Source organism: Nyctereutes procyonoides, unplaced genomic scaffold, assembly GCF_905146905.1.
Source record: "Nyctereutes procyonoides isolate TBG_1078 unplaced genomic scaffold, NYPRO_anot_genome, whole genome shotgun sequence".
Classification (NCBI taxonomy): Eukaryota; Metazoa; Chordata; class Mammalia; order Carnivora; family Canidae; genus Nyctereutes; species Nyctereutes procyonoides.
The window spans coordinates 16875894-16899807 of NW_026575043.1; the positions used below are offsets into that span (position 1 = coordinate 16875894).

The 23914-nt window shown below is 37.8% G+C and overlaps 1 protein-coding gene across 1 annotated transcript in view; it reads left to right on the top strand.

The window, feature by feature from the left end:
- Positions 1 to 23358, top strand: part of LOC129508221 (uncharacterized) — a gene marked incomplete at its 5' end in the record, with an annotated part of 286519 nt that extends 263161 nt beyond the window's left edge. Inside the window, 2 exons of the mRNA XM_055323237.1 lie at positions 11017 to 11223; positions 23254 to 23358. Of these exons, the coding sequence (XP_055179212.1) occupies positions 11017 to 11223; positions 23254 to 23358 (312 nt within the window). The remainder of the gene's footprint in view (positions 1 to 11016; positions 11224 to 23253) is intronic.
- Positions 23359 to 23914: the final 556 nt, after the last annotated feature.

Sequence of the window (23914 nt, forward strand, 5' to 3'; positions counted from 1 at the left end):
AACAAAATCAAGAGTTGGACTCAGCCACCCAGGCACCCCCAGATTCCCCATTTCTGTAAAGACACAGTCATATTGGCCCTATTGATTTCATATTGATGGATTGCAAAGACTCTATTCCCAAATACATTCACATTCATAGGTACTGAGGTTTAAGACTTAAATATCATTGAGGGAAACACTATTTGATCCACAGCCTTGTCCCCATTCTCAGTCTATTCCTCAGTGTCAGCCAGGGTGATCCTTTCTATAATGCCATAGATGTTTCTCTTCTGTACACAAATGCTCAATGGTTTCTCAGTCCCATCAGCAGAAAAACCATCATTCTAGGGCAGACGGGTGGCTCAGTGGTTTAGTGCCACCTTCAGCCCAGGCGTGATCCTGGAGACCAGAGATTGAGTCCCACGTCAGGCTATGTGCATGGAGCCTGTTTCTCCCTCTGCCTGTGTCTCTGTGCCTCTCTCTCTCTCTCTCTCTCTTTGTCTCTCTCTCTCTCTCTCTGTCTCTCATGAATAAATAAATAAAATCTGTGTGTGTCTCTCATGAATAAATAAATAAAATCTTTAAGAAAAAAACAACAAAAAAACCCCATCATTCTTCAGTTGTCTACATATTATTGAACGCTCGGTTTCTTGCCCTGGATTCCCACCACTCTGATCTTACATCCTTTTTCTCCCCTTGCTCATTTGCTTTCAGTTCTTTTGGTCTCGTTGCTTTTCCTTGGACACATGGCAAGTGTATTCCCCTCACAGCCCTTTTAGTTGCTGTTCCTTTTTCTGACACTATTCTCCCATTTAATATACAGAACTGATACTCTTTCACCACATTCACATTTATTCCATTGTCTCTTTCCCAGAGAGGCTTTCCTAGAATAAAACAGAAGCTCTGAATAAAAAGTAACAACATAGCCCGTTATCCATGGACTCCACCCATTGCTTCATCCCCTACCCTGTTTCCTTTTTCTCCATAGCATTTATGATATATTCAGTTACATATCCTGTGCTTCCTCCCTTGCAATGCCACCTGGGGTAGAGCAAGGACTTTGTCTGATGGGTTTAGTTCTGTATCTCCATATTCCCCCAGTAAGAGGTAAGATTTCAGTAAATAGGTTTTGAGTGAATCGTCAAATAAATGCATGTGCTTTGAACAGAGGCTTTTATATAATGAGTCTAAATAAGTATTATTTATCATTCTTATTCTTAATATTTCCCCAAATAGCTACTGCTGTGATCAATTTTCTATATGCTGTTTTACTTCCTTTTTAATTCTGCCCTGGAAATTCCATGCCTAAAGAGAGAACTCCATTCACAACAAAAGGGTAAGGATGATGAAGTCAGGAAACTGACAAAATCTCGTGAAATCCTCAAAAGGTGTTAACATTCTGGAAACAGACTCACGGAAAGTCTGGTTGAAAGATGAATACCAATTTCCCCCATTCTTTTATTTTTCAAGACAAATTCTCTCTTTTCCCCTGTGTGTAGCTTTTCTGCTCCTTCCAAATCTTAGCACAGGGGAGATGTCCAGCATTAGTCATCTATCATCATCACTTACAGACATGATTTATTCCTCCTCAAATCTTTTAGAATTCCTAATATCTCATAGGGCATTTAATACTTGTAAATGAGAGTTATTTACATATGTGTCTCACTTCCCATACTAAATTATGAGTTTCATGGAGCTCAAGCTAATGTGATTTAACTTGTCTATCTCACCTGTATATCTGGATGAATGAGTGACTCAAAAATGTCCATGAATAATGAAAAAGGACCTAGTTGTTGTTTAAGATTTATTTATTTATTTATTTGTTTGTTTGTTTGTTTATTTATTTATTTATTTTAGAGAGAGAGAGCACATGTGAGTGGGCATAGGGGAAGAGAAGAAAGAGAGACAACAGACTCCTTGCTGTGCAGGGAGCTGGATGCAGTGCTTCACCCTAGGACCTGAGCAGAAACCAAGAGTCCGCCACTCACTCAACTGAGCCACTCAGGCATGGTACCCCTAAAAGGGACCTAGTTTTAAAGCCCAAAGGACACATTCTGATTTCTTTTATGGTTGTGAAAAACACCAGAAAACATCCCCTGGTCCTATAAGAGGAAGGTATTAAACTAAATACACCCCCTTTTTTCCCCATTAAACAACTATCATTCCAATCAAAATATCTCTTTACTTGTTGCACTGTTAATAAGGCAATTAATTACCATATAATGCATTGTAGCTTTGGAGTAAAGGTTTATATGCGTGCAAAGGGGTATTATTCCAGGAGAGTTATGACAGAGGCAATCTTTGGCTTGTGGGTGGAGTAGGTGGATGATGTGATAAGATAGCAGCTGAACAAACTTCACTAAATTAGGAAATAAGGAGTTACAACTTGCATTGCGGGAAGTTGGTGGAGAGTTCACCTCACTGATACTTCTGAAGGTGTGGCCTTACTGTTTTTTTTTAAAATGACATGAAAGAGCGGTTGTTTTGCATATTCATTTTGGAGTTGGCAAAAATGAATCCATTTCAGTGGCTTCAAAGATAGGCATGCGAAAAAAAAAAAACGAATATAAAAACAGGGTGCCAAAAAATAAAAATAAAAAATAAAAACAGGGTGCCTTCAGTACTGAGTCCATTCAGTACTGAGTCAAATCACTGAATTCATTTATGTATTCCTTCAACAAATATATATTTAGTGCCTCTTATGTGGGCCAGGCCCTATTCTCTTTTCTCACGAAACTTACATTTGTGTGCAGGAAGACAGACAATAAACAAGTAAATCTATAGTATGGCTGCGAGTAACAGTTTTAGCAAGTGTTATGATGAAAATAAGGCATAGGGTATGGCTGACGGAGGAAGTGTTATTTCATATGGGGGGCGGTCAGAAGAGATGCACCGATAAGGTGACATTTGGGTAGCATTTTAAAGGAATGGAGTAAGCTAGTAGGTGTCTGGGGAAGATTCACGCAATAGCCATTGCAAAAGCTCATGTAGGAGCATGCTCAGTGTTTGGTAAGTTCATCCTTGCTGCTGCCAAATCTCCCTCCTAGATTTTCAGCCAATTTATACAACCTAACTAAGGTTTAGAAAAAAAAAAAAAAGAAGAATTGGTTAGGGTATAAATAAATGATAATATATGTAGTTTTGTTCATTTTAGTTGATGCAAAAATATTTGGGGACTACATTTTGGGAGTCATTTATCCCAAATATAAAATAAAACAGTCACACATAAACACATATACATATACATAGAGACAACTTCTCCCTGTATCTTTTGCATGTCTCATTGTTTGGTATTTTTTGACTGGTAGAGAACATTAAACTGAAGGTATGGGATAAGAACCAAGTATTAGTCACCAGTATGGTGGTGGCCACCCTTTTAGATGAATAATTTCCTGATAGAGAGCTCAGGGCACATCAAAGCAAATGTAGAGGTGCTGGTTGAATAAATATTTTAAAAAGAAGGAACAACTAATCTTCATACTTGTAGATACCTGAAACTCATTTTATCAATGACTTAGTGGCTTAGTTGGATTGATGGGTTTGAGTAAACTCTAGCCGTAGCCAGGTCTATGGATCACAAGGCAAGCCTGCGATCCAGAAAGGAAAAAAACAAAAACAAAAAACAAAAAAACCCAAAACATTGTAGTCCAATTTTTCTTCTTCTGATAATCGGACTAAAGCTGGCTGCCTTAATTAAGTCAGTTCAATTATTTGTCTTCAGTTGCTTGGGACCAGACACTAAAATATTAGATCACAGACAATTTCATGTTGTGTTTTCTTTTGTTTTTTTTTTTTTGTTTTTTTTTTTTTTTCTTTCTGGAATTCAGGGAAAGAAAGGCTTCTTTTAAATTTGAAGATTTCCGTATATGGTGCAATTCTTTGGCCATGGTTTAGGTATTTTATGCAATCTGACTGTAAAATTAAACATTTTTTTTTCTGTGTCTCTAGAGAGTGAAGCCTATGAATGGAAAATACTGCTAGCCATGTTATTATGATTGCTTTCCATTTAAACAAATGCATTTGCCACCTGTGGGATTTATCTCCAAAAGCAGTGGGCGACTGGAGCAAATTTTTGTTTTTTCCTTCCCTTTCTCCTTTCCGTCATCTTTTGAATCTCTTTGTTCCTGATCTCAGATTTGTAGCAGAATGTTTTCGCCTTATAGTCCTCTCTTCCTATCAGTAGCCAGTGCTTCCCAAGCATGGTGTAAAGGCAGATGTGTGTGTGTCGGGAGGGGCGGAGGTGGCGTTGCTCTATGCTTGTGCTCTCTCTGAAACAAATCTGTAGCTGTTCACATAGAGTTGTATTGGTGCTATTATTAATATTTGCATGCATATGCCCAAGCAGAAGCCTTGGGAATACTGCTAACACTTGTGTCTTTCTACTTGCATGAAATAACCTGTAACTTTTTCTTTCATTTATTTCTATTCCCAAGAGCTTTGAAAAAACGACATATAACCAGAAATTCTTTGTGGTTTTCTAGTGTGTTTCTTAAGAATTTTGCAATAGTGCTATGAAAAGCATGTATTTCTGCTGACAGATGCAAGATGTAAAACCTAGGGGTTACTAAAATTAGAGACAGTCATAATAAGGGAACTTACTACACAGTGCGTATGCAAGCACATATAGATATACATTAGCTTTCCCAAACTGCATAATTTCTATCTAAATTAAGCACAGGTAATTTTGTTTAGAAGTATGGCTTTCTGGCAATGCGACATAGTTTATTGCCTTTCTCCAAATTGATTCGAATTTACTTAAGTGCTTGTTCCATACTCCTAATGGTTATGTTAAAGAAAGAAACAACAAAGGGATAATCATCTTACTTACCTAATTTATTTGTAGGTAATCTTCTATTAATTTTTTTTTTGCTGTTTTGTTTCAAAGCGACACAAAAAATGAAGAAATGTGCAAATGCTGATATACGTATAGTCTGCATGGAAATAAGAATGTCTTGATGAAAATTGAAAACATTATCAAATATGTGGGATATGCTTTCAAAACTTCTGATATTATCTCAGGTTTTAGTGTTTAAATCAAGGTCATAAGTTAGATTCTCCTGTGAGCCAAGTATGTCTTTGTCCAAAAAGTGGAAATTACGGATGAATCAAGGAAGACTATCCATTTTTCTGTTTGGAAAACCAAACCAACTCCTGCTGTCTTTTTTTTTTTTTCTTTTTTCTTGCACATCCTGTGAATAGGAGTTACCATCTTTTACTAGATCCAAATCTTTGACATTTTTTTAAATTTACACTGAAATAGATGATATTGGAGAACTAAAGACATGCTTAGTCATACATTTGCATTCATTGATTCGAAGGGAAAGCATTGCTTTCTAAGACAAAATAAAGCACTTTTGGGTAAGACATTCATTTTACTGAGACCCAGGTTTTTGATGACACGTTCTCTCCCAAAGAAATGATGAATAAAAATCACCGTCATCGAGGCACAACTTATTTGGAGTTCTAAGCTTTAAATACACGGGGGACCAAGTGGATCATCCAGTATGACCTAATTTCCTGACCCCGGTTCCCTCTTGCTGACTTTCCACACTTGTAAATAGAGTGCAAATTCCAGTGAGGAAAGAAAAGAAATCCACCCAAGAGCTGGCCTGTTAAAAATGTATCTATGCAGTAAATCTATGTACCACTGTGTAATTATAATAACATAAACAAATCCACTATAAGGACATTCACATCAGACCTAATTTCATGCCGAACTATTATAATGCAATTAACAGCCTCATAGTCCTGTTTTAATTAAGCTCTGTTGTGAAATATGCAGCATTTGAACCTGTTCCGGCCTGTTTCGTCTACCATTGAATTACCGCCCTTAACTTGTTTTTCTACCAAACGATGAACTTCATTTAAGGATTAGTGTTTGCAGGTCTGGTGTGCTGTGGGCTCTTCCTAAGCTTTTGTGACTCCAGATTGAGCTCCTCAGCTGTGTCCTATATGTGTAGTCTCTTGACTCACTTGTCTCCATAGATCTGTTAACCCGCTCTGGGCATTCCTGGAAATGAAGGGACGGAGTTGATGGGTTTAATGAAAGAGATTTCAGATGGCCGGAGAGTTCACTTGTGGAACTACCTTTGGATTCCGTAGGGCACAGTAGCTGTCTTCCGGCCTATCGTTTTGCACAAGTACTGAGTGAACTCCAATTTTCCATAGGTATTATTCAGACTGCCAAATAGTTTAACCATTCCTCACTAGGAAATTGAAAACAAAGGCATCCCGAGAAAATGCAGTTTATAGAAAAAATCTTATCCTGCTCCCCCCCCCCCCCTTGTATCCCTCACCTACCCTAGGCGACGATGTCTAGGTTGTCTGGTATTTGCCTTAACAGATCTTTCCCTCCCTCTATTTGAATTGTCTTCATGGCCTGAAATAAAATTAAATGAGAACTACTGCATGTGAACAGTTATCAATGATCACAGGTCAGTTTGCCGAGAAGCTTATTACTCAACAGCTCGTTTTAAAGAAATAGAGCTAATAGTTAAGGAAGCACAGTTGCTGAGAATCACGTTCACCCACATAGATTGTTCAGACATGAGCCAAAGGACCGAAGAAAAATCAAATGGTGATTTCCCCATCACTCCTCACCTCTGTGTCCACCCTCTGATCTGCCTTTCTTCAGATTTAGTTCCTGTTATAAAAACAATATTCTTCTTCTTTTTCATTTCTTTTTCTTTTTTTCTTTTCTTTTTTTTTTTTTTTTTTTTTTTACCTTGTCCTACTTTCTTAACCCTAGGGAGGATTTTAAGAAGGTTTCAAAGCTAAGCATCCCCAATTGCTTCAGGCTGTCTTCAGTTGTAAGTCAGAATATAAAGCAATTACCCGTAGGGTAGGATGTGTTCATGGCCAATGGGAGAATGTTCGATATATCAGCGGGTAACCGAAAATATTCTCTTCTGCGTGAACATCTGGTTCAGATTCTTAACCATTTCTAGTGAGGTTTCATGGGTCTCTCTGTCTCACTTCTGCTGTGCTCTGCCTTCTTTTCTAGGAGGAGGTGTGTACCCATAAAGCAAAAGAATAGGGCTTAACTTGATCCCCATGCCCTGTTGTTGATGGATATCCCCTTATCCTATCTGAAGACCTGCTAGCTAGAAATCCTGAAAACTATGCCGGTTGCTTTTGTATCACAGCTTTATAGCCCAAAAGAGGGAAGAAAAAACATACTCTGGTATCTTTTCCAGTTAATCATCAATTCAAAGAACCTTGAGAAACTTCCATGAGCTCTCCGTAGACTCACTGCCTGCAGTAATTTGGACACTGCCTCTATTCCCGACTTTTAAGACAACTCCACGACATCCCTTTTGAGTCAAGAAGGGTGTTTACAAAGTTCCCACCCTGACCGAAGATAGGAAGAAAAATCTTCCCTTGGCTTCTTCCATATGAGTGCTTCACCGAAGGGAAAGCACAGCACAGGGAATCATGCTCAGACACATCCCCATTCTGCAGCCACACACTAGCGTGCAAAGGTGATCGTGTACTATGTGATCAAGCATTTTACCCACGGTGTAATCAGAAGTGCCTGGGCTGTAGAGTCAGACCAACCTGGGTTCAGATATCAGAGCTGCCTCATTACTGTTGGGGTGTCAGGAGGCTACTAGGTTATACACCTCTTTTCCCCATCTGAGCTATTTGAGAAAATTAAGGAAACACAGGAACTGGACCAAAGGCAATAAAAATGCCAGCCTCATTACTGATAAAGCTGTTTGGAAGATCTGGCTCTAGATCAGCTGCCAAGTGGGCTTGTTAATTCATCACCCCACTAGGGAGGAGAGTCGACAGAGAGGAGCTGGAATGCAAGGTCATGCTCAGAAGAGGCTGCTCTTGTTAAAACCAGACTATGGATGGGCAGGGACTATGGGTGCTTTCTTGAGGCAGCTTGGATGTAACAGAACAAGGAGACAAGGGCAAGGGGGTGACTCTGATCTCTTGTTCCAAATTCACCAGCGAGGACAACACGTAACATTGTGGAGAGGAGCCAGGAGCATAGGGCTCCCTGAGGGGAAGGGATAAGGTTTATCATCTCTTAGAAAATACCATCACATACCTGTAAATTGCTTAAAATTTCGGAGCTTCAGTTTCCTTGTCTATAAAACTGGAATAATATACCAACCTGGCACACTTGCAACGTTAAATTAAAACATACATATAAACGTGTGTGTGTGTGTGTGTGTGTGAGTGTGAGTGTGTTAACTGCCACTAAGGACTGCGAACTTCCTTTCAAGTCTACTTCTCCCTTTCTCCCTAGACACTTAGATCAGAGGTGTCTCTAGGCAAAGGCGCGTTATGTTGTCTTCCCTAGGGTGAGAGATAGTTAAAAAGGAGAAGAAGAGGGAAGTGCATATCAAAGTGACTAAAGATTATTTTAAAAATCTACTCTGCACGTTACTACTGCCCAAATCTTCGATATCACTTACCTTTTGAAGTGCGTCAACGTCCAAAGTAGGAGTTGCTGCTTTTCAGACAAGTGTGCGCATCTTCGCGGACCTTTCAACAGACCTGCAGCGTCTAGGGGTGCAACACAGGTCTGTGTTAGAGTGCATTTCCAAGGCGGAGAGGCTCTCGTCCATCGGGGCTCCAATCTAACTGCCTTTTCAACACTACTTCGTGAGACGAGCAGAGACTGTCTGGTTCTCCGGGACATGGCATGCTTGTTCCTATCTCATTTATTTTATTCTGCTTTTTCTGAAGCTTAATCTTTGACATCCAGAGGCTGGAAAACATCAGTGAATGGGCTGCCTTTAAAGAAGAGAAGGAGAGACATATGTAATACCCGGCCTGGAGCTGTGTGCACACAGTGGAGAGCAACGAGGCCTCTGTTCTGATCCCTCGCAGACTTTTTGAGGGGTCCGAAGAGCAGCCTGTCCTCATTCATCTCCTGATTTTACCTGGGGATGTGTGATGTTGCTTAACATCCTCAGCAGGCTACTATGCAGATTAAGGATTAATTATATAAGTTGATTTATATTTGCAGAGCTGCTATCACAGTCCTGCCCCAGTTTAGTGATTTTCTCCTTGAGATATATGTTCAGTGAACTGTTGTCGCTCCTCAAACCTGCACTGCCTGCTTGCTCACCGTAGTGCATTTCAGGGGCATACTGGCCAGCGGGGTCTCATGCTTGTCCACCTTTGAGGTGCCTTTTTCACTCACAGCTCATATCTACCTGGTGACCAAACTCTGATGAGTCCATATCAGGAAAAGAAATCATGCACTCTGACTCCATCCAACTGCCGCTGCCCAAGCACCAGGCCTCATCATCTCTTTCAGGTCAGATGAGCTCCAATCTCTCATCCTTCTGGTCTACCCTCCCTCCAGGGCGCTTTCAGCTCTATTACTCTATAATACAAATCAAGCCTCTTCTGCTCAAACCTTCCTGCTCCCCCCACCCAAATGATCAAAATATGGTAGCACAGCATGCAGCAGCTTTGCAGTTCTGGATGGTGTTTCCAGCCTCATGTCCCGGCCCTCACACCCCCTGCTACAATCCAGTCCCCTGGAGCATTCATCGGCCTCTGACCCAGGTGCACTTCTGCAAAGCAGTGCCATTAGGACTAGGACTCCTTTGCCAAAAACATCTTTAGTGCTTTTCATCCCTCCTGAAATCCTGGGGAGGTCTTGGGGACCCAACTCACACCTCATGTCCTCAGGAAGTTTCCTTCTGTGTCCTCATCTCAGAGTAGAGTATTCAGTTAAATGTCTGCTTACTGTGAATTCCTGCTAGGGTGTTAGTTCCCAAAGCATGTTTAGATTTTCTCAGGAACCGAAAATAGAATGGATCCTCAGTAAACTTCTGTTTTTAATTATAACAGACCTTGATCTTTTCTCTCATTCAAACTGTTTCAAGACATTTACCACTTCTGTACCTGTTCATCCAGATTTCAATCTTGCCTTTTTTTTTTTTATTATTTTCAAAGAAAAACATCACTAGCTGGAATCTTGGGAGTTTATTGTCAATTATAGACTTGGGGTAAATAGTAATTGGCCAGAACTTTCTTTCATATTGTTAAATCTTTCCATATTTCTGAGGGTTTAAAGCATTTGTAAATCATCTTAGGAGAAGTTAACTTTGGAGCACATGTTTGATCTGGACTTTCTGCAACAACAGATAAATGTTTCATGCCTCAGAAACAGCCAGTGAGGAAAGAAATCCATTGACTACTCTCCTCTATCTGCTTCTGAAACTACTGGCATCTGCAGATATGGAAACTGGAAATTGTAGAAAGCATCTCTATAGCTCAGTGGTTGTAGGAAATGATAACAAAGATATCTGGAGACCAGAAGGTTTATCAGCCACAAACAAGTTTTAGAAGCGATTTAGTCTAATCTTCATCACTAATATTTTAAATGAGCAATAAAGGTGTTTTTTTCCATTTATTCATAATTCATTTAATATTAATGAAGGCCTCACACAGGTACATTGCATCAGAAAATGGAATTGTTACCTGAGAAATCATATCAGAAATAAAGTCCAGTAAGTATAAAAGTAGGAACTGTTATGAAGGAAAAATAGTAGATAAATGTACGAAATATGCAAAAGTCCTGCACTGTGAACTACAGCAAAACGTATCTTTAATTTATCTCATCCACTGTTTTTGATGATGCCAGTGACTTAGCACTTAGCACAGTGAGAACAAGGAAAACGAGCAGGGATTTCTTTTGGATGAGAAAGCACAAACACCCATTCATAACACCATCCATAAGCATTTTTTTTTTAATCAACATTGTCATTGTCACATCCTGCTTGATCTTCCTACTTTGGGTTAATATGGGAGCCAATTACAGCTTCATCTGTGTAGAATTAACTTTATGGAGCACACACCGGGGATTTGTCTATCTTCACTATTTAGATATATGTCATAAAAATATGCATGGAATAGAGTACAGGCATTGCAGATGGCAGACTTTCAGATTTATTGTAAAATCATTTAAAATTGGTTATGCTCTTGCCAGAAGTTAATTAATTTTTTTCTCTTCTTTTCTGGGGCTGGGGGGGGGGTTTGGGGGGGGGCTCTGTGTCTCACTAGGTGGCAGTGTGCGATTATATCTGGGAAAACCATGGCGTCAAGTCCAGAATCTCCAGCTGTGACCTCCAACAGCAAAATAAAATTTCTGTGTCTGCGCTTGGTCCAGGAGATGTTACTTCTCATGTGTCTATATGTACCATTTATCCCAGTGGGTTCCAAGAGCTATACCGCCATTTTCTCCGACTCCCCAGTGGTGCCATTGTTGAGGTATGTGCCTCTGAACATAATTTATTTTTTTATTATTATTTTTTGAACATATTCTAATGCAAGTGCTGTGTATGTTGTAGTGCATGAGTGTATATGTGTGTGTGTTTATACTTGATTTCAAAGGCTTCAAAATGACTTTGTAAGCATATTGTATAATTAATGTCTCTAATACCATAATAGACTTGAAGATACATTTGAGTGTTTTCCTAAAGAAATGTATGTGCTGCCGAAGTGAGCACTCCTAAAGAAATAAAGGTGTTATGTAAGAAGTAAATTGTTTCTGCAGATAGCTTTGTGGCAGGGAGACAGGAAACAAATCAAGTGAAATGATTCAGGATTCAGCCTATGAGAACTTTAACTCAGTTAACATTTGTAAACATCAGCAGATTGATGAAGAATTCTCTAAATCCACGGACACACTTCGATGCCTCAGGAAAGTTTGCAGTCCCTTGCTCAAATGATCTCACACAAAATGAACAAGATGGTAGCATTTAATACTTTTTCCATAAGAAAAATCTTTTTTTAAAAAAGATTTTATTTATTTATCCATGAGAGACACACTGAGAGAGAGAGAGGAAGAGACACAGGCTGAGGGAGAAGCAGGCTCCATGCCGGGAGCCTGACATGGGACTTGATCCTGGGTCTCCAGGATCAGGCCCTGGGCTGAAGGCCGAGCTAAACCGCTGAGCCACCTGGGCTGCCCTCCATAAGAAAAATCTTAAAAAATAAAGTCCCCATCCTTAAATCTTTAAAAATGTTAAAGGGGTGCTTAGCAAAGATCTTAGGGCCATGCTTTCTCTTAAAAGGCCAGAGTCTTTAGGTGAGCTGAGTTTAGTTTAAAATAGGGATCTCTCATGTTGCACCATATTCTTCAAACCCAAATATCATGGCCCGTTGAAACCTGAGGCTCAGTCCTATTTGCCTCAGTGTTGTTGAATTCTAAAGTCTGAACGAATGTTATTTCCCATTAGATGGTAGAAATAAAGGGTGGAGGAGGAGGAAAATCTAGATATATTTCATGACTGCTTCCCTGGTGATGTTGGCATGACCACATCACAGGGGCACAATATTAATTTGTAAGAATTTGCAGGATGGAAAGTCCACCCTTTCCGTATGGACTTTTGCCATTGTGTTTTTTGCTAGAAAGTTGATGAAAGTCTGTCCTCATAAATGAGGACATAACCTGTCCTATTCCTTTGAATAGAACCTTGAGGAAATTTCCAATGGCTTAGAGATCAGTGTTGCGGATAGGGAGCTTCTCCTCTCTACCATCCCTACCCAGACAGCATTTGGGTACTTGAGCGACTCACAGAGACGCTCTCCTGGGAAAATCCCAGATGTGCCAGACAGATTCTCCAGTACTTCACCTCCGGGATCCCTTATTGAGTGGTGAAATGATGGAATTGTGTATATTGCAGCAGAGCAACAGATGGAGGAGATTCTGATTGTATCTGTTGGAATTCCTTGAGAATTTGGGTCAAGGGTTGCTATAAGTACTTTGGCGTATGCTCCCTTTTTGGACTTCAGAGACATTTGCTTTAGAAATCTCCAGAGAAAAACTGTCACGGCTGAATTGTTGTTGTTGTTTTTGTTTGTTTGTTTTTCGTTTTTTTTTTGTTGTTGTTGTTTTTATTTGCACAGGCACCTGTGCTTAATTATGTGCATATACCATGCACTGAAAGACCTGAAGAAGCCAGAACACCAGGGGTGTCTCTGCTTCTGCTACAAAACATCTTGTGGCAGCTTGCCAGCCTTGAGACCTGAGTGGGAAGCCCTGACATGAGGTGGCCTGTTCCCAGGCACAGAGCAATCCTCAGGGCCCTCTGATTCACTCACCTCTGCGTTTGCCCCAGAACCTTGCCTTACTCCCTTCCCACTCCTCTCTGCCGACATTCTTATCTGTAAAACTGGGTTATGAAGACTTAGACTGCCTGCCTTATAGAGATTTGGGGCAGATTAATGGGATCATGTTGGCAAAGTACTTTTAGCTCTTTTTATAAAAGAAGGTGCAATAAAGATGACAAAGCATTATGGATCATGCAACGTTAAATTCATTCAACTCGCACACCTTTTATTTTTTTTTCTCCCCAGGTACTAATAGTAACATTAGACTAAAAAACAAAACCACTCTGGGAGTCTTGAATGGTGAGGGAATTGAGCTCAAGGGGCCATCTGACTCTCTGCCTGTGTTTTCACCACTACTGCATTATGTGGTGGTAATGATATGGTGATGGAAGTACACGTCAGCACTTCTGAAACTGTGTCCAACAGAGATTCTAGCAAATACTAAACCAGCTTTCCCTTTTTTTGCAGATCCCAGCAAATGTTTACATGAGGTCCTCCTTTCATGTGGGACTGCATCTAGACACTACCCGCTTATTGCTTCATGTTTTACATTCCCTGCTTTTTGGTCCATGAAATCTACTGAGAGCCATTTCAAACAGACTTATTCCCTTACACCATCTCTACCACTTATCACCAATACCAGATTTTATTTAGCCCCCCGAAACATATTACTAGCATGAAATTTAGTCTCCTTAAGGGCAGGAACTGTAAAATAGTACAAATTCTAGAACAACTTGAAGATTAGACAAATTTTCTTTCTAGCTACTCACAGTCATCCTGGTCTCCTTTCTCTCTCTCTCCTGACCCTTACCAGGGACTTCCACATGTATTATTGGCCTTTAGAGCTATAAAACCTGAACCTGGGGGGTGTTCGAGACTGGTCTTTTGTAACTTCAGTGAGAAATGAAGTTAGTGCATTTCTTCCCCAAAGATGTATTCATTGAAAAGAAATTTCAAATATCAACACTGGGGTAGATTATGTTTTTTTGGATTAATGAAAATTCTATTTGATTTTTTAAATTGTGGTTTATAAGTAGTTACCTACGTGGAAGTTAACTTCTACCCTGGAGCTCCCTATGGCTGTGCTAAGTGCATTATTGATGCTCTAGGAAATCTATTAAATTGCATTGACTTTATGGATGCCAACTTGTTCTACATGGTAATTCGGCACCATGACATCCTTTCGATTACGATGGAGATTTCTTTCCAATTAATATTGTGCCACCGTTAAGTGATTTCATGCCAACATGGCCAGGGAAGCAGACATGGAATGTATCACATTATGTGAATTGAGGGAACTTATACTTTGGATATTACTTAGAACACTCACTTAAAGGTACCTGTGAGAATCGAGCCACAGTTTGAGTGGATAGTCTGACAGGAGAAGAAACAGGTAATTGTGTCTGAGCCTAACTTATTTACATAATAGCCATGGCAAAAAAAATAAATAAATAAAAATGGATGAAGTTTTGCTTCAACCTTATAACCTGAACACTATTCTCAAAGGTTTTATGGTGTTTTTTAAATAGGATATTCAGTTATCTAAATTCTTTTTGCATTTAATACAGCTCTCACCCGTCACAAGAGTGATCTTGAAGCCTCTCTTTAACCTGATATGAAATATAGGTCATATATTAACCTTTTTTTTTTTTTGGTCTTGATAAAGCCCTAGCAATGTGGGTTTGAACAAATTATCTTCAAGATTTTATTTCAATGGAAAGCCATGTTTTTGAACAGAATGAGTTCTATTCTAAAGAGGTCAGATTTCATGAGTCTGAAATAGAAGTTATATTACAAAGGATCTTTCCTATGGATTTGTGTTCATCATTTTCTTTTTCCATCCAGGCCTGTCACCCTTAATGACATGGCTCTTACTGTATCCTACATATTTTGCTTTAACAAGTAAGATCCCCTCTGCACTTGTGGAGGTCATCATTGGTCTGTCTTGGCGGTGAGCACTTCTCTGTAATTCTGTTTTATATTAGCCCCTCCGAGCTCCGTGATTCCATAGACTTTTGGAGAGCAGTGCCTCATCTCTGCTCCACAGGTAGGATATCTTGCGTGCGTGTGTGTGTGTGTGTGTGTGTGTGTGTGTATTTGAACAGAGTTACTTTAAAGTTTTAGTGCTACAAAACCTAGAAACCCAGGCAAGACTAGAGCAGATTCATCAAGTCACAAATAAGCTTCCCGATCCCAGGGTATCCATCGCAATTAAGAAAGTCCTTGGAGCATTGGTTGGGGTGGAATGGGAAAAGGGTTTTTTGTCATTAGAGGCAGTGTCGCCTGGTGGTCTGAGCGGAGATGTGGGAGTCAGGAACTCAGCGATCTCAGAGGCTCTGTGAGACCCAGTTGAGCAGCTCCAGGCAAGTGTCTGGGCCTCAGGAGGACAGGCTCACCTACTTTGAATCTCTCCTCTGAAGAGCTCCTTACCCAGGGCCAGAAGATACACAGCAGGAAGCCTGATTCCTCGTCTGCAAAATGAGAATATTAATACTTGCCTAAATAACATATTAACCAATTAGTGATTGTTAAGTGCTCTGCTGATAGAAAGCAGCAGGAGAAGAAAAGCAAAAAATAAAAATGGGAACACAATTTTGTTATTAGATGGGTTTTACTCAGCTCTGGGCTTTTCTTCCACTCACTGAATTTAATGACCATATATATAGTGCAAAGAGCAGGTCTTGAGAGACTCAGCCTAACCTTTATTGGGCTCAGTGAGAAGACAGCAGATGAAGCTGACTGTCCCCTGCAAATCCACAGATGCTTGGAATAAGCAGGATGGGGGAAACCACATTTGGTTCATGAATCAGTGAGTTGCAGGGGAACATCATACAAATAACTGAGACTTCAATTTTAACTCTTCTATTTTAGTACATTTCAGGAAAAACTACTGAATTTCAGAATCCCCCCCCATTCACCTACTACAGTGACCAATCGTCAGTATAGTGTGTGAGAGAGAAATGTGCACACTAATGTGGCAGAGAAATCAATAGGAAAATATAGGAAATTGGGGCCCCTGAAATGTATTCATTAAACATATAAATTGTTGATGATAGCTTTCATTTTCTGGGATGAGAGGGATTTCTACCATCCAAGTTTTTCTTTTGTTGAAAACCATTACATATGGGAAGGAAAGAACATTTGTTTATTTATTTTTTATTGTGTAGATTCACTTAAAGAAGATATTAAAACTAATTTGCTCATGCAAATGGGAGAAAGTCATGTTTTCATTCCCTAAATTTGGACCATTTTACATTTTTTGCACAACACCTATATAGAAAGATGCAGTGAGTCCTTTGGACACATCTGCTTATGTGCAATATTGAAAATACACATTAAAGTGAAATAGTAATAGCAACAGTTATGGCTTTGCATAAAATATTGTTAAAAAAATGTCAGTATGCCAATGCCCTTTATTTCTAGTTTTCAAATTCAAATTTAACAGTCTCCACTTCGTTTAATTTTTTTTTTTTAAATAGAGTCCTAATACTATTTTGCCTTTTTTTCCCCACTAAGAATGGTTGGCTATTTTAGTAAACTGTAAAGGGTCATCATTCTGTTGTATCTAAAACTTAGACGCCATTATAAGAAACATTAAAAAGGAATCAGAATATAAGAGCAAAGAGGAATTCAACAGTCAGACTAGTATTAGAATATAATGTCACTTACAAGACATTTTCCTGTCCTATTACCATAAAAAGTCTTACATAGGCATATTTGCTAATCTTTTAAATATATGTATATATATGAATCATATTATTTGAAAAATTATGTGACAAAATTATTATTCCCATATGTATGTGTCAAAATAAGTGATTTTATTTGTCCATAATAATTAGGTCAGTATAATTTGCTATGAGACAGTTTGCTTTTCACAAAACTAAGCTAGACAATTCTCACCTCAGGCTAAATTTATCATTTATATATATTGTGTATAATATATATAATTGGCATATATAATATGTATATTATCGGTAACCTGTAAGAGAGAAAAATAACAACTTTCTCATGATTAGGACACTCTAATTTTTAGATAAATACAGCAGATTTCAGACACATTCTCAGGAAATGTAGCTGTTCAATAATAAGGTCAAGACATTAACTTTTAGTGACTAAATTAATGTTAGTGTAACTGGGTTTGGTTTCTGTAGAAAATCATGAAGAACTGTTTGATTCTATTTATTGTGTACTGAGATATGACATTTAGAAACATTTTAGAGATTCTACAGATCTTTTCTGAAGTAACCACTATTACCTTAACTTAATATTATTTCTCCCTGCATTTTATTTATACTAGTAATTTGAGAGTCATTCATTAATAATTTCTGTTTTTTATAGATCTCATACTTTTTATTTGTGTATAAAGAAAGAGAGTTATAAGATACATACTTTGATAATACTTACATGTAAAATTATTTTCAGCATCTTAGACTTCCTTTGAATCTTCAATTAGAACTTATGAAAGTTAAAGAAAAGAATTATTGTATTATTATATTCATACATCTATTACAAATAATACATATATCTGACATACTGGAGAAAAATATTTTCCAGGATTCAAAGTCATAGGAAATGTTTTAAAACATATATTAAGTATAAAGAAGCCATGTTAAAAATAAGCCTTGACAACTAAACTTATTGGTTAAATGTCTAACATAAACATTAGAGAGGGAAATAATTACATTTTTATTGCACAGTTGATAAAGATTGATTTTATTTTTCATAAAAATATGTTCACTTTTACTTCCGAATATTTTTGTCCACTATTCAATTGGATTTTAGTAACCATATCTTGAAAGGTGAAATGTGAAGTGTGAAAAATGTGAAAAAAAATTATGCGTCTCTTTATTTATTAATCTGAAGTTACTATATATTGGGAAAAATTTTGAGCTTTTGCACTGAAAATTACATTTTAAACCTATGCAAACAAAATCAGTGCTTGAGAGAAGCATTTTCAGAATATGCCATACTACCAATCAGTGATTTTTATCTTGACTCCAATTGATAAGGCTAATACTAATTTCCCAAAAAGTCCAAGATAATTCACTCATGAAAAAAAAAAAAAACCTCGATAAAAAGTCAACATAATTATTTTTCCTTATATCTATATTTAGAAAAGCCATGAAAATATTTTGATGCATTTTGTAGTTGTATCCATATTTACCTAAGAACTATCTGGAGATGTACTCATTTTTTATTTCTAAGAATTCATGGATATAGAAGTATTATGGTTTCTTCTGTTTAGCGTATGGGGGAGATTTTTTTTGTAATTCCATGAAACAATTGTTTGATAGTAATATTAGAAAACAATGTAAAAAACACAGTTCATAGTGTCAGTTACAATTACATATTTGTATCCAATAAATTATTTTTAATCCCACATTTTCTAAACACTGATATAAAATCATATAAGCTTATTTTATGTGCAAAATCACATATAGTATGCTGAATGACACTTGAAATAGTAACAGTAGCTTATTTTCTGAAGCAATTTTGACACTAATGCTAAATTACAACTCGGAAACATCTAGCATTTTTACCTTTATGAGAAAAGGCTTTTTACATATTTAACATAATTCCAGGGAAAATAAACTGGAATTATGTATAAAGGTATGTACACTGTAACCAAAGGGCATTTATATTCCCCTGTAGAATACTTACAATGATTTTATTGCCATTTTGTGTCATTTTCTAAAGGATATAAAATACAGCCAGTAAACAAACTAGACTTTAGATTTAAGGTGACACCTGCTCCTTCAGAAGCAATATTCAGATATTTAATCCTAAGAACATTGCATATTTTACAACCAAGTAAAGTGCACTTTTGCAAAACTGAAAGGACCATGTGCTTTGGCTTATAATTTTCACAGCTGTGATGATCAACGGGGTCACCACTACCAGCGCCCCATCACCACTAAATCTCAGAGAATAAATCCCATTGTCAGCCTTTATTTAACTGCTGGAGGAAATTCACATCAACACTCTACTTCTTCAAAATGCAAAACGCCCTTTCTGTAAAACAATGTTGATTCAATCTATTACTTACACAGAGTGTTGTATTATTTCTGGTTCTATTTTTGAAGCCTACAGTTGTAATAGAATTTTAATAGACTCTTTATCCCTAGTCCAGATTGCTATACTTCAGGTGTAGCAATCTGAATTCCATTGAGAAAAAAATTCTATTTCACTACAGAACTATAATGGGTTTAACTAAGCCTCCAAATCCTGCTCTGTTGCTGCGGTCAGTGAATTAGTGCTATGCATACATGAATCCTGTGGTAAGGGGTAAATTAAATCAAAATCCACCTGGAATGTTGTGTCCAGTTTATTATTCTTCATCTTCTTACTATATATATAATGGGCTCTCAGGTGTGTTTTTTGGCAGCTGGGTATGACCCATTCTACCAAGTAAATGGTCAATAAACTTGACTTCATTTTCCCAGTTAGACACCTGAAGAGCTATCTACCCTTATTAGAAGAAAATTCACTATCTTTTTCTTAAGGTCTGTTTTATCCATATGATTTCTAAGAAATTCAGGGACCTTTTGATACCACAGAGGGTCAGGCATGTTTCAAACACAAGACAGAAGGAACTCACATGAGCTATTGTCTGCACAGCCATGGGCATCACCAGCTCCATGGAGCCTGAAAGATCCTTGTCCGCCTCTGCAGAAATCCTCTGCCAGTTATGCTGCTTGGCAATGACACCCAAATATCCCATGCTTGAACTCTACTCATTCACCTCATACATTTGTAATATTAGGGGGTGGGGTCCTGAGTGGCAAGTCAAGTCCTTAATGGCTTCAACCTCAGCCACATGATTTGCTGGAACTTGTTTTCATCCCAAAAAGTTGATCGTGAGAGTTTTTGCTCATGTTGTTTTGTTGTTTTTTATGAAGGTGTTGAATATGGAATTCCTTACTCGGCCATTTTCATTGATGTTTTGAATTATCTTTTTTTTAAGACTTTATTTATTCATTTATGAGAGACACACAAAGAGAGAGGCAGAGACATAGGCAGAGGGACAAGGAGGCTCCATGCAGGGAGCCTGATGTAGGACTTGATCCAAGAACTCCGGGATCATGCCCTGAACTGAAGACAAAGGCTCAACCACTGAACCACCCAGGCATCCCTCTGTATTATCTTTTAAAGCTAGATTCTGATAGTGGGATTACTAGGCCAAAGAATATGACAATTTAAAAAGATAGACATTTATGTGTATATTTGCTATATATTTATGCATGTGTTATATATGTGTGGACAAGTGAATATATATGGATATATGTGTCCCAATTGCCCTCCAGAAAAGATGAACAAATACGTAGCCACATCTGTAGTGAATGAAAAGTTTGCCCAACAATAGCACATGAGTATTACAGTTCAGGATCACTTTCTGCCTCTGAAAAATGCTACACGACTAAGTAGTTTTTTTGTTTATTTTCAAAGTGTGGCAAAGTCCCATATAAGTTTGCATGAGATTATACTTGTTTGTAATCTATTTTCTAGCAACATTTCTTCCCAGTAATCGATGAAACTCATAAAGTAAGTGGGATTATATTATCAGTTTATTGTTCTCGCACAAACATTTGAGATAAATGACTACATAGATTTATAGAAATTAAAAATATTCTAAGATGATTTTTTAATAAGGATTTTATTTATTTATCAGAGAGAGAGAGAGAGAAAGAGAGAGAGAGAGAGCATGGGGAAGGGTAGAAGAAGTGTAAGGGGACAAGCAGACTCCCTGCTCAGCAGGCAGTCCAATGCAGGGCTTGATCCCAAGACCCTGAGATCATGACCCTGAGATCATGCTTAACTGACTAAGCCACTCAGGTGCCTCTAAGATTATTTTTTATAGTCACATTGCAGTAATTGGAAAGAGACGTGTCCTATATACATCGGTTAACTCGGAAGTGACAACAAACACATTTCTGTAGCAATAGATTTAAGGTTAGTTATTTTCTTATTCCCCTTTTCCCAACCCTCTCAGGCCAAAGCATACTTGTTAATTTGAGATTATATATATTTATATAATAAATGACCTGTATATATATCTCCAAATCACTTTAAAGAGGTAAATTTGGATACTTCATGGTGACAGCCTTGATGAGTACAAAGAGGATTCTTAAAATTATAGGACCACATGAGAAGGACCAATGTGAGCCAGAAGGCTACCTGCTACTGGTCATTGGCTCTGCTGGTGAGGGATTATTCTGGGTAATTGGTCCAAATAATAACTGGAGGAGTTCCTCAAATCTCCAGCCAACAAAATCTCTCCTACACGCGTGTCCCTTCTTACCCACACACTCTGAACTCATTGAGGAATTCTTATGAATGGAGACACGCTACTGAATAAGAAGTCCCAATAATTCATTTCTTAGAATACAAAGTGATGATTGAGGTTGTTTCTCCGAATCTAATTCTCAGCCACAAAGAAAATATTGTAAATGATGAGAAACTAAAGAGAACTTGACCCTGTGGTTCTGTTATTCCTAATGCTGGTAGAGGCTGAGTGACTTCCAATTTGACATTAGGAATGTGCATTTCAAAAGTTCTGAGGACAACTGGCATGATCCACCATTTGAAGATCTAAGAGGGAAGATATCTCAAGAGACATGGACTGGATGAAGCTCTCAAATGGAGATTCTTACTGCACTTTTAGATAGTCTTGCAAAGGAAGAAAGTGTGGCATCTAAATAGGTGCTGTTGTGGCATGAACATTACCCAGGAAATTCAGGTTTTTAAAGATCATATGCAGAAAAAGTGGAAAGAAAGAGGTATAATAAGGAATAAATATAACAGATGGTTAAGAAGAGTGACAAAGAAGCAAATAATGGAAAAGAATCACAAAATTTTAGATATCAATGGGGGAAGTGGACTCGAAGAAGGTCTGCAAGAGAGAGTCCGCAAGACAGGAAAAATCAAGGTGTCCAAATAAAGATACTTATTTTTCTTAACTCATGTAGTTGTATATGTCAAATATCTATTTCTGCTAAATCACAAAAGGTATTTGTTGATAGTCTAACGGAATGACTGAATTCGGGAGTTCAAAGGATGTTATCAAATCTCTCTCTTCTCTCTCCCATATTTTCATCTATTTTGTCTGCATTCTTGATACTGTCTTTTGCATATGGTAACATATACCTCAAGGCTTTTATCCCATCTGTACCCATTTATTTGTCCATTTCTGGAAAAAGGCTTTCTGATTGGCTTGCTATATGATTTATAGCCCCATTAGGAGATGGAAGAGTAATTCTAGAAAGAAAAAAATGGCTTCTGGAACCAGAAGAGGAGTTTGTCAAATAAGCAGATGTCCTCCCTGCTATCCAGAGAAATACATTCATTTAGGCAATATAAATGTAGCCGTGGCTCCCTGCCTTTCTAACCAAGATAGCCTTCAGTTAAAGAGGTCATAAGTTCTAGGGAAAACAGTCATTCAGCAGAATGCCTGGAAATGCTAGATACCTTCAAGATGTGGGAGAGACATATGAAGTCAGTGAAATTTAGGATTATTATAAACAACCCAGGAATAAACCCAAACTGTGTGTGACAAGTGAAACAGGATGTTGGCATGGTTGCTAGTTGTGCTCAGTGATAATTAGTCTTGTATATACAGAAAGTTTCTCTAGGGACAATGAGTTCCTACTAAAAGGAATGCTGTCCTGTGTTTTCCCCTATTTGAAAACAGTTTTGTGTTTGATCCATTTCATCACACAAAAGTTATTAAAAGCAGAGGAAGAAGAAGAAGAAGAAAGAAGAAGAAGAAGAAGAAGAAGAAGAAGAAGAAGAAGAAGAAGAAGAAGAAGAAGAAGAAGAAAGATCCAGTCTTGTATTTGATTTTCACATTTTTGGTTTCCATAGAATTAGGATAATTCACTTTCCGAATGTGTTTGAATTGCTAATGTGTTCTGTACTAGTAAATGTTATACAGATTTTAATTTATTTTTTTGGTGTGTTATATGATGAGTACGAATAGCAAGTCAGATGTGAAACCAAACCATGATACCTAAATTGTAAACTTCTGTTAAACTGTGGAGTTCAGTTACAATATGGCATTTCAGGGGATTTCCAAGCTGTAATCTTGGGGCAGGGGTAAGGAAAAAATCACAGCATTTGTTCGTTCCACCTAAATATTTCTTTGAAACATGGGAGATTAATATGTGCCATTTTACCACCACTTTTCAGATGTTTGGTGATATCAGTGGCCTAAGGTTTATCCCCACTGAAATGGTCATGGCGATTCAGGAGCAGATGAGTGAACTGGACAAGTATACCAGAAGACTCCTTTGATATTAAATCAAGAGAAATGAAAAGAATCCATTAAAATAAAAAGGTAAATTTTTTCCTAATGATTAAATATATAACTGGGCTGTATGTGAGTGTATCGACTAAGTAGGAGCCACCAAGTTCTACTTTGTTCTTGTTTTCTTAAAGCCCCATGGTGGCCTGCAAATCACACAAGAGTAGTGCAACTTTCTCCTCCATCTACTGCCTTATAATATGTACTTTACCAGAACTCAATAACCAGTACTGAAAACAACAGTTAGAAGTCATAATCATCCTAAATACATTTTATGGAAGCACAGAATCCTGCCAATCTTTGTTAGTTTAGAACGACACTGGGCTACTGCAGAATTTGAAGAGTGGTAGGATACCATTTTTGACTTTCTTTTATAAGTGATACTTTCATTCTTAGGGAATAAGGGAAAAGGATAGAACATGATATAGCCAACTCTAGTAAATCCCTTTTCCTTTTTATTTAGCTGAAAAATTTAAAGTTTTAAAAGAAGGAACTTCAAGAAAAAAAATGAAAAAAAATTAAATCATAAAAAATAAAGTCTCTCAA